Source organism: Pristiophorus japonicus, chromosome 2, assembly GCF_044704955.1.
Source record: "Pristiophorus japonicus isolate sPriJap1 chromosome 2, sPriJap1.hap1, whole genome shotgun sequence".
In the NCBI taxonomy this organism is placed as follows: Eukaryota; Metazoa; Chordata; class Chondrichthyes; family Pristiophoridae; genus Pristiophorus; species Pristiophorus japonicus.
Window position 1 is genome coordinate 267979970 of NC_091978.1, and position 12009 is coordinate 267991978.

Sequence of the window (12009 nt, forward strand, 5' to 3'; positions counted from 1 at the left end):
CAATGTGAGAGGAGGATACAAAAAATCTGCAAAAGGACATAGACAGGCTAAGTGAGTGGGCAAAAATTTGGCAGATGTTTCCACTGATGGGGGAGACTAGAACTAGAGGGCATGATCTTAGAATAAGGGGCCGCCCATTTAAAACTGAGATGAGGAGAAATTTCTTCTCTCAGAGGGTTGTAAATCTGTGGAATTTGCTGCCTCAGAGAGCTGTGGAAGCCGGGACATTGAATAAATTTAAGACAGATAGACAGTTTCTTAAACAATAAGGGATTAAGGGGTTATGGGGAGCGGGCAGGGAAGTGGACCCAAGTCCATGATCGGATCAGCCATGATTGTATTAAATGGCGGAGCAGGCTCGAGGTGCCTTATGGCCTACTGCTGCTCCTATTTCTTATGTTCTTATGTTGAGGAAGGTGATGTGGCTGTGAAAATGAGTTTTGGTAGATACCTGATCAAACACGAGAAGGGAAACATATAGCAATGAAGATGAACAAGGTAAAAGAGACAAACGGAAATACCATTGGAGAGAAGAGCAGTATTTCTTAAAGGTATCTACCAAAATTCGTTTTCACTGCCACATCACTGAGTGTTTCCAGCATTTTCTGTTTCTGTTTCAGTTCTTATTTAAACTGTTCTGAAGCAAAGTTAGTCAGTTTGCATGTACCTGTATTCTTATCATGATATTCATGACTCCATGATGGAAGCTGGAATATAGTGCCCTGGGTTATAATATCAGCTCCCCTTTCAAATAATACATTCTTTTTGTCCAAGGAGATACAACAACACATACCTTCTTTGCAGTCATGTTTGTTTTCATGTAATACAAATCCATTTCGACACTGACACACATAACTGCCTATTGTATTGATGCATTCATGTTGACAGCCACCGTTGTCTTTGGAACACTCATCCTTATCTGTGAAGAGGTAGAAGAGAGATCATACAATATGTACTTATGAACTGTTAGCCACAAACATTCAGACAAGATTGAAAATGTGCCTGTGTGTTCATCCAGAACAAGGTAAACTAAAGCACAGGCCTGACTGCCCACAGTACCTTCTGCTTTAGCTACACTCATTCATTACTAAGCTTGCACTTTCACCTACAATTGCCAATCCATCAAGCAGACACGAAAAGAAGCTTTTGGATTAAGCAATGGCTCCAAGCTGTTTATAGTCTCCTTAGCAGAGAAAAGCTCAGCCCTGCTCGTTTAAATCATCTATAATTTTTAAAGTGCTTGGCAGTGCATTATGCTTGAATGAATCTGGACAATTCGGAAACACACAAAATAAGCCAGCAGTAGTTAAGAACTACGAGAAAAGATCCTCCTGTTTACTTCAAACAGATCTACTGATCAAGGCAACATTTTAGCAAATGATTTTGCTTATTTAAACTAATCCCCTAAAAAGGTATAACTGTGTTAGAGATGAAGCAAAGATTAGCACAGAAGATCTAACCCCTGGAATCTGCATAAAACAGCCACAAAACTCACTACAGGGGAGAAAAGCCAAAATTATATTAGCAGCCATTCCAGTGAGTGGCAGTCAGTTCTTGTCATTCTACGAGAGCTGTCATATCAGGCAAGGGGTGGTCCGTCCATTTGGTCAAAACTGGCAGACTGTTTCTGACACTCTCAGCTTCATGATGCAAAGTGCTTTATCACTTCAACATGCAGAGAAATGAGAGGCATGGGCAGCTGTTAATTACTAAAACAGGTGGGAGCATCTGAGCAAAGAAAATACAAAAAAACCTCTCAAGATCTGCAATTTGCTCAGTAGTCAGTCATACAAATACAAGGAAGGATGAAATGAGTGCATTTACCTTGTGATCACAATAAAATCAACAAACGTGCTTTTGATATTAATAAGAATAATAAATGATTTGTAGGGGAATGAATGAAGGAACTAATTTTAGGTAAAATGACTGGATTTCAAAAAGCTTATAAAATGAAAGCAGATTTAGGAACACATTGTACAAATAAGTTTGTATTTTTGTATAATAACAAAGATCATATTTACTCAACTACTTTAACTGTTGTATCGTACAACTTCTGGTAGAAAACAGCTAAATACATTGCATTCCTAATGGCAATAAAATAAGATCTGCACAGATTCTGCATAGGTGGAATTATTAGCTTAGTGAAATGAATTTTCATGGGAGAATAAATATATTTGCTGCTGTTGGACAGAAATCAGTCTTCCAGTTTTGAATGGATGTGTCAGGCCCCATGTAATGAAAGATCCATCCCGAAAATTGTGTTAGATGCCAACCAATCAGAAGACATGTGGTCGTACCTCTGAGACTCTCAGAGGCCACCAGTCTGTCAATAATACGTACTCGGCTGGAAGGGGAAACCTGCATCAAGTTCTTGCAAGATTCAAAAACAAAAATTTTCTCTTTACATGGTGCTTCCTTGTCTGTGGAAGAAAACGTACCAAGATGGCACCAGAGATGAGTGTATGCTGATTGATCCAAATCCATTATCTCATTTGATGCCAGGGCACAACAATGTGGCTAAACAAGCAACATAGCAGAAAATATACCTCCGTTTTTAGTAACATTTGTCAGAATAGTTAGGGATAAAATATTAGACATTTTCCTTTAATTTTACTATGCAACATACATCAAATTATTTGACCAAATAGAAACATTTTATCAATATACATATCCAACTCTTATATTATTTAACAACCGATGAAGGATTATAGCTGAGAAATTATTGTTGGTGATGTCAGTAGAATAACATGTAACAACATTCCTGTTTGTTATTTTGGGGGGGGAAGGAAGGAAGGAAGGAAGGGGGTAAGGAAGGGAAGGAAGGGGAGAAGGAAGGAAAGGAAGTAGGGAAGGAAGGGGGGGGTAGGATGGAAAGGAAGGAAGAGAAGGAAGGAAGAGAAGGAAGGAAGAGAAGGAAGGAAGGAGAAAAGAAAGGCTTGCATTTATTTAGCACCTTTCATGACCACCGGGCATCTCAAAGCATTTTACAACCAATGACATACTTTTGGAGTGTAGTCACTGCTGTAATGTGGGAAATGCAGCAGTCAACTTTCATACAGCAAGCTCCCATAAACAGCAATGAGATAATGACCAGATAATCTCTTTTTTGTTATGCTGATTGAGGGATAAGTATTGGCCAGGACACCGGGGACTTCCCCTGCACTTCTTCGAAATAGTGATATGAGATCGTTTACCTCTACCTGAGAGGGCAGGCGGGGGTCTCTGTTTAATGTCTCATCCGAAAGATGGAACCTCTGACAGTGCTGCACTCCCTCAGCACTGCACTGGAGTGTCAGCCTAGACTTATGTGCTCAAGTTCCTGGAGTGGAACTTGAACCCACATTTTTCTGACTCAGAGGCGAGTGTGCTACCCACTGAGCCAAAGCTGACAGACAATGCAAGCATGTTTAGTGTTCATCTGCCGATTACTGCCACAGTAAGTTTTAGTTTCATTAAGAGCTCACAGACAGAGACAGTTTCACTGCTAGAACCACCAGTTTTAACAATCTGTATAACTATTTCAGTAGATTATGACATGAAGAATATTAGTTTTGACAAGCACCTTACAAAGTCAGTACCTGCTCATCTAAAGTACATGCAGGCATTGCATTTCCATAGAACAAATGCACCAGGTTTTAGATGGTGAGATTAACTGCCATTTAGACTGCAGCCTGCAATTTTATCTTTTTTTTAAAAAAAGATCAGTTTGAAAAGTCATTTGCTTTATGCAAGAAAAGAAATCAGTGACGATAAATATTACAGCATAGTCTTTATTGCAGTAGGAATCTGGAATAACTTCTAAATTTGGAAATGACTGTTACCGATGTCGGTGTATGAATGCGAAGTGCACTTGTGTCAAATTCCTCTCCCTGCCGTTGTCTGCCCAGCAGAGGCTATTGGATTGCAATCAGGAGAGGGAATTGTTATATATGTATACTTGTATTTACTCTGTACAGCCACCAGAGGGCTCATCCCCTGGAGACCCAAGGGATCTCATAATCCCTTGGGAGCACAGGTATTTAAGGAGGCTTCACAGGTTGGAGAGGCACTCTGGAGACCTGCAATAAAAGACTAAGGTCACACTTTACTTTGAGCTCACAGTGTTCAGTCTGACTCTTTCTCCATATACAACAACTGGCAATGAGATACAGATAGCGAACCCAAAGATGCAGAGAACAGTGGGCATCCTGGAGAAATTCTCGGAGCGAGATGATTGGGAAACTTTTGTGGAGCGACTCGACCAATATTTCGTGGCCAACGAGCTAAATGGGGAAGAGCCTGCTGCCAAATGAAGGGCGATCCTCCTCGCTGTCTGTGGGGCACCAACGTATGGCCTCATGAAGAATCTGCTCACTCCAGCGAAACCCACGGAGAACTTCTACGACGATTTGTGCACACTGGTCCGAAAGCATTTGAACCCGAAGGAAAGCATTCTGATGGTGAGGTACCGGTTCTACACCTACAAAAGGTCTGAAGGCCAGGAAGTGGCGAGTTATGTCGCCGAGCTAAGACGCCTTGCAGGACATTGCGAATTTGAAGGACATTTGGAGCACATGCTCAGAGACTTTTTTGTACTTGGCATTGGCCATGAAACCATACTTCGCAAACTTTTGACTGTAGAGACCCCAACCTTGAGTAAGGCCATAGCGATAGCACAGGCGTTCATTGCCACCAGTGACAATTCGAAGCAAGTCTCTCAGCACACAAGTGCTGCTACAAGTACTGTGAACAAAGTAATGTTGTTTTCGAATCGTAATGTACAGGGCAGGTCACACATACCTGCAGCTACATGTCTGCAGATGTCTCAGAGTCCACCATCAAGGGTGATTAATGCAAGGCCATTAACACCTTGTTGGCACTGCGAGGGCGATCATCGTTTCCATTCAAGCCGATTCAAAGAGTACGTTTGCAAGGGCTGTGGAACAATGGGACACCTCCAACGAGTGTGCAGGTGAGCTGCAAAGCCTGTTAAACCTGCAAACCACCATGTTGCAGAGGAGGACAGATCCACGGAGGATCATGACGAACCAGAGCCTCAGATCGAGGAGGCAGCGGTACATGGGGTGCACACATTTACCACAAATTGGCCCCCGATAATGCTGAATTTTGAACAAAATGGACTCCAGGTGTCCATGGAGCTGGACACGGGCGCGAGCCAGTCCATCATGGGCAAAAAGACTTTCGAAAGGTTGTGGTGCAACAAGGCCTCAAGGCCAGTCTTAACTCCAGTTCGCACGAAACTAAGAACTTACACTAAAGTACTGATTCCTGTAATTGGCAGTGCTACCGTAAAGGTCTCCTATGATGGAGCGGTGCACAAGCTACCACTCTGGGTGGTACCAGGTGATGGTCCCACGCTGCTCGACAGGAGCTGGCTGGGAAAGATACGCTGGAACTGGGATGATGTCTGAGCGCTATCGCCCGCTGACGATACTTTGTGTGCTCAGGTCTTAAACAAATTTCCTTCGCTGTTCGAACCAAGCATTGGGAAATTCCAAGGAGAAAAAGTGCAGATCCACCTAATTCCAGGGGCACAACCCATCTATCACAAGGCGAGAGCAGTACCGTACATGATGAGAGAAAGGGTAGAGATCGAGCTACACCGGCTGCAAAGAGAGGCCATCATTTCACCGATCAAGTTCAGCGAGTGGGCCAGTCCTATCGTCCCAGTCCTCAAAAGAGACGGCACCGTCAGAATCTGTGGCGATTACAAAGTAACTATCAATCGTTTCTCCCTCCAGGACCAATATCCACTACCAAAGGCCGATGACCTCTTTGCAACGCTGGCGGGAGGAAAGACGTTCACGAAGCTGGATCTGACTTCAGCCTACATGACGCAGGAACTGGAGGAATCATTGAAGCCCTCACCTGCATCAACACGCACAAATGGCTTTTTGTTTATAACAGATACCCGTTTGGAATCCGATTGGTGGCAGCGATATTCCAGAGAAACATGGAAAGCTTACTGAAGTCGGTCCCGCACACCGTGGTCTTCCAGGACGATATCTTGGTCACAGGTCGGAACACAGTCGAGTATCTGCAGAACCTGGAGGAGGTTCTTAGTTGAATCAACCATGTGGGGCTCAAGGTAAAATGCTCGAAGTGCGTTTTCCTGGTGCCTGAAGTGGAGTTCCTGGGAAGGAGGATTGTGGCGGACAGCATCAGGCCCACCAATGCGAAGACATAGGCAATCGAGAAGGCACCGAGGCCACAGAACGTGACGGAGTTGCGATGGTTTCTGGGACTCCTGAACTACTTTGGTAACTTCTTACCGGGTCTCAGAACACTGTTAGAACCACTGTATGTCTTACTACGAAAGGGGACGAATGGGTTTGGGGCAAAGGCCAAGAAACTGCCTTTGTAAAAGCGAGAAAATTGTTATGCTCAAACAAATTGCTTGTGTTGTATGATCCATGTAAGCGTTTGGTACTAGCATGTGATACGTCATCATATGGCGTCGGGTGTGTATTGCAACAAGCTAATGATTTCGGGAAACTGCAACCGGTTGTTTATGAATCCAGGAGTCTGACTAAGGCTGAGAGAGCCAACAGCATGATTGACAAAGAAGCGTTAGCGTGTGTCTATATGGTAAGGAAAATGCATCAATACCTGTTTGGGCTAAAATTCGAATTGGAAACTGACCATAAGCCACTTATATCCCTGTTGTTCGAGAGTAAAGGGATAAATACCAACGCATCAGCCTGCATCCAGAGATGGGCGCTCACGTTGTCCGCATATAACTATGCCATCCGCCACAGGCCAGGCACAAAAAACTGCGCCGATGCTCTCAGTAGGCTGCCATTGCCCACCACAGGGGTGGAAATGGCGCAGCCTGCAGATCTAGCCATGGTTATGGAAGCATTTGAGAGTGAGCAATCACCCATCACTGCCCAGCAGATCAAAAACTGGACAAGCCAGGACCCCTTATTATCTCTAGTCTAAAGCTGTGTGCTTCCAGTGTCCCAGTGTAAATCCAGGAAGAGATAAAGTCATTCCAGTGGCGCAAAGATGAAATATCTATACAGGCAGACTGCCTTCTGTGGGGCAATCGAGTAGTGGTCCCCAAGAACGGCAGAGACACCTTCATCAATGACCTCCACAGTACCCACCCAGACATCGTAATGATGAAATCGATAGCCAGATCCCATGTATGGTGGTCCGGTATTGATGCAGACTTAGAGTCCTGCGTTCACAGATGTAACACATGCTCGCAGTTAAGCAATGTACCCAGGTAGGCGCCGCTAAGTTTATGGTCTTGGCCCTCCAAACCGTGGTCTAGGGTACACGTCGACTATGCAGGCCCGCTCCTGGGTAAAATGTTCCTTGTGGTTGTAGACGCGTACTCCAAGTGGATTGAATGAGAGATAATGTTGGCTAGCACGTCCACTGCCACTACTGAAAGCCTGCGGGCCATGTTTGCCACACACGGCCTACCCGATGCTCTGGTGAGCGACAACGGGCCATGTTTTACCAGTGCTGAGTTCAAAGAATTCATGACCCGTAACAAGATTAAACATGTCACATCTGCCCCGTTTAAACCAGTGTCCAATGGTCAGGCAGAGAGAGCAGTACAAACCATCAAGCAAGGCTTGAAGAGGCTAACTGAAGGCTCACTGCAGACTCACCTATCCCGAGTCCTGCTTAGCTACCGCACGAGACCCCACTCACTCACTGGGATCCCACCTGCTGAAGTGCTCATGAAAAGAACACTTAAGACAAGGCTCTTGTTAGTTCACCCTGATCTACATGAACAGGTAGAGAGCATGCGGCTTCAACAAACTGCATACCATGATAGCGCAAATGTGTCATGCGAGATTGAAATCAATGATCCTGTATTTGTATTAAATTATGGACAAGGTCCCAAGTAGCTTCCCGGCACTGTCGTGGCCAAATGGGGAGCAGGGTATTTTGGGTCAAACTTTCAAATGGACTCATTCACCGGAAACACTTGGACCAAATCAAACTCAGATTCATGGACTATCCTGAGCAACCCACCTTGGACCCTACCTTTTTTGATCCCTCAGTATACACACCTGTGGCAACCGGCACCACGGTTGACCATGAAGCAGAAGTCATCATCCACAGCAGCCCAGCAGGGCCCAACACACCAGGCAGCCCAGCAAGGCAAGCTGCACACCAGCCCAGCGAGGGCCCAACAAATGATTCAACACACCAGCTTTCACACCGAGATGATCAACCAGGACAAGAAGGGCCCCAGATCGACTCACATTGTAAATAGTTACACTATTGACTTTGCCGGGGTGGGGGGGGAGGGGGGAGGAGTGTTGTCATATATGTATACTTGTATTTACTCTGTACAGCCACTAGAGGGCTCATCCCCTGGAGTACAAAGGGATCCTATAATCCCTTGGGAGCACATGTATTTAAGGAGGCCTCTCAGGTATTTAAGGAGGCCTATGTAATAAAAGACAAAGGTCACACTTTACTTTGAGCTCACAGTGTTCAGTCTGACTCTTTCTCCATACACAACAGGAATGCTGGCCAATTTTCTCTCTCCCTTGCCCAGGCGCAGCAAGCTAATTGCATTAGACCTAACAGCTCCTAAGTGAAATCAGCTAACTCAGCACAGACTGAAAATCAAACCTGGGACCTTCCTAGCCTGCACAGCTCAGTGAGTAGTGCAAGTAGTGAGCCCACTGAGGGAAAGATTTTTTAAATTTTAGTCTCTATTTAATGCACCTTTCATTAAATTTTTTGTGGGCCATACAAAATAGGCTGCCATTATACTAACACTTTTGCTCTAATGCAAAGCTGTTTCTGCTTCAATAGTATAATGCACGAGATAGATCATCTACCCAACTCCTGAACACATTTTGGCTTGAGAAGTGAAAACATCTCCAGTAGGTTCAGTGTGAAGCTGCCTTTAAAAAGTGTCCAGAGGTGCATTGGATGCCCCCGGCACTGTATTGACTTAAGCAGTAAGCATACCTGCCCCTAATCTCAAAAAATAAATATTTGCTGGTCTGAGCTCAGTGACAAGATCGAGTAACAAGTATCCCACAATATAACTCTGGCCTGTAGGGTATTCATCCCAACAATGCCTACCAGTCTCAGGCTGATAGGTGTGGTATAACAGCAGCCATTAAAAAATAAAGCAACTGTGTTGATGGCAGTTTGAACAACTAAGGCAAATGACATGTGTGTGTTATTTTGGTTTGAGTATACATACAGTATTTATGTTATTTTGACACTTTAACAATATAGAATTATATAATAGTCATGCAGGTCTTGAAAGTTCACAGACTCCCACTGTAACTTGGGCAGAACCCATATACACGGTTCCTGGCCTTGCACCCAAGTTTCCTGGATAGATTTTTGGGGCATAGTTTCTGCCTGCCCCGACAAAGGTATCAACACCATAGGACAGTGCAGAGGCAGGGCCAGGACATCTGGTATGCTGGTCAACACAATGATGGTTGTACAGCCCATGTAGTAATTCTGCCCTGGACTTCTGAGATCTGACTATTCATTCTTAAAACAATTTTAGAGTCCGTCCCCTTCAGTTTGTTTCATGGAGTTAGGGAGGGGTAGAAGTACCTCTATCCTGCCAAAGGTATGTAAATCACCGGACATCTCCATGACCTCATGAACTTTGAGAAGGGCTTCAGCAGTTATGGAAAGATATACTGCTCAAGGATTTTGAGGACCACAATCTTTTTATTGTTAATTTTAGTTAATTGTAATATTGTGCTGAAAACCTATTCATTAGGCTAAACTGGAATCAATGCCGTAATTTCTAGATAACATCCTATTCTAATAATGATCACAATAACAAATAGCACAAGCCTTTAAAGGGACAAATTTGTAAATATTCAATCCCAAATGTTCTGTTATATTTATAAAGGTGTGTATTATAAGTAATATGTTGTGGTGTCTAAGCAGTGAATACTGCAGTGTGTGCATCTAATGCAACCCAGATACAGCACAGAGACACCATAACATTTCTGCCAATTGTCTTCTGCCTCTGAAGTTCCTGGACCTCAAAACTGGACACTGGCTACACATCATTATTGTAAAGGTTTGATTATTTTTTTCCCACATGAAGTACACACTTTATGTGCCAAATATGCACCTACATGGTCTTCAATTGTTAACACTATAAAACACAAATTTTACATCATTTAACAAAAACTTTACAATACTTGTGATCTACAAATTTAATATATTTATTCTGCACTTACTGTAATAAAGTTTTGATCTTGTATTTGTCCTGAATGAACTAAGCAGAATGTACAATATTGGCTCAATATATTAAGTGAATGTAGCGATTTGAAAATACATGTATTTGAGCTCCTCCAATAACGCAGCACTTTTATCCAATGAGTATCTAAATCATAGACTAGGAAGGTCCTGGATTCAGTCCTGGACTGTGTTGAGTCAGCTGGTCTCAGCAGGGGTCAGTTGGGTTCCTACAGTTGGCTTTAGCACCCTGGTTTAGGAGGGAAAAGTCAGCCCATATTCCCACTTCAGCCTTCTATCCAGTGACCCCTGCTGGAAGTGCCCATGTGCAGATATCATGTAAAGATAGAATTCGACTCAATTACAATGATATCTGGGATCAAATAACCTGATACCATCACTGCCAAGTTTCACATGTGAACAATAGCCACTTGTGTGAGATACCAGAGCTCACCCAATAAGGGGGGGGGGGCGGGTTTTTAGCAGTCCAGGAACCCGGAAATGCGGGAAACCCGGAGGTCCTGCTATATTTATCGGCAAGACATCATTTAATTTATCTTTCTCTATTTCCCAGCTGTCGGCCAATCAGATTGAGAGGCTGGAGAGCAGGTTAGTCACCCACTTCCATCAAAACTGGAAGTGAGCACATTTCCCACCCATCCTGGGGTTTTAAATTACCCCCAGAGTGTATATCGCAGGATAAAACACAGACCTCCAGTGAGCAGGAGTTGCAGGGAGGAGGTGATGAGAACTAGCGCTCTCTTCTGGGCAGTGAAGTGTATGAGGAACTGAAATGACTGACTTAACTGAGGAACACAGGAACCCAAATCCCAGAGGCCAAGTCTTCAAAAGAACTATAATTCAATAGCATAGCATAAATCTCATATGCACATGGTGGAGGCAGTCTCCTCTCATGTGTTGAAGATATTGGATAAGTTGGAGAAATCCACAACCTGCATCTACAACAAATTGCCCGTGTTTTGTCTGGGCATGCAATACACCCTGGTCAATATGGCAGTCCTGGAGATTTCTGTGGAAACAAGACATGAAGAGGAGGGTCCAAGGGCAATTGTTACTTCCGGAGTGCCAGCTATAATTGTTTCCATAGATTCATAGATTCCCTCAATCTAGCTCAGGGCTTTCAGGGCCTAATTGGGACTATATATTCTGTTCTCACATGGGCCGTTGGCCCAACTAAGTCCATACCCAGTACGAGTGGACTGCAAGGATTGGCCACAGATGTCGCGGGGTCTCCTGGCCTGTGCCAGGTAGGCATTGAATGGACAGGTAACATGACACCAGCAGCAGGATCTGCAAGAGGTCAGCACCACTGAGAGGAGTGCCACTTCAGCTTTCACTACTGTCCCAGCCATTAACTTCGTAATCTCCTGTATTGAGATAGCACAATTTGGGGGTCAGAGGCTAGATGCACATGTGAGAAGAGTTTAGGCACAAGGGATAGGCATCGTGATGAGAAATTGTAGTAACACCTAATGAAGAGGCAATCAGTAAATGTGGAAATGTGTATTTGTGGATTATTTTTTAAAAAGGCCTTCAGTTCTTTTTTTATTTGCTGATGAAATTTTGTACATATCCTTTCCCTGAAAGGATGCAAAATCTATGGCTGATGTGAGTTCTGGTTATTTGTAATCATTGCAAAAATGCAATGCTATTATGGCCTCTGGAGATGGGGTACATCCTTGCTACTGGAAACAGTTGTTGATAATTTCTTGCCGTGTCTCATGTGCTGCTGGCAACTGCTTGTCCTGTGCCATCTCCTCTTGCACCTAGGCATCCTCATCATGATGA

At 43.9% G+C, this 12009-nt stretch overlaps 1 protein-coding gene across 1 annotated transcript in view; it reads right to left on the reverse strand.

The window, feature by feature from the left end:
- The window catches only part of tll1 (tolloid-like 1), a 454505-nt gene that overhangs the window by 58175 nt on the left and 384321 nt on the right, over positions 1-12009 (reverse strand). The window contains exon 17 of the mRNA XM_070864299.1: positions 794-919. Within this exon, the coding sequence (XP_070720400.1) occupies positions 794-919 (126 nt within the window). The remainder of the gene's footprint in view (positions 1-793; positions 920-12009) is intronic.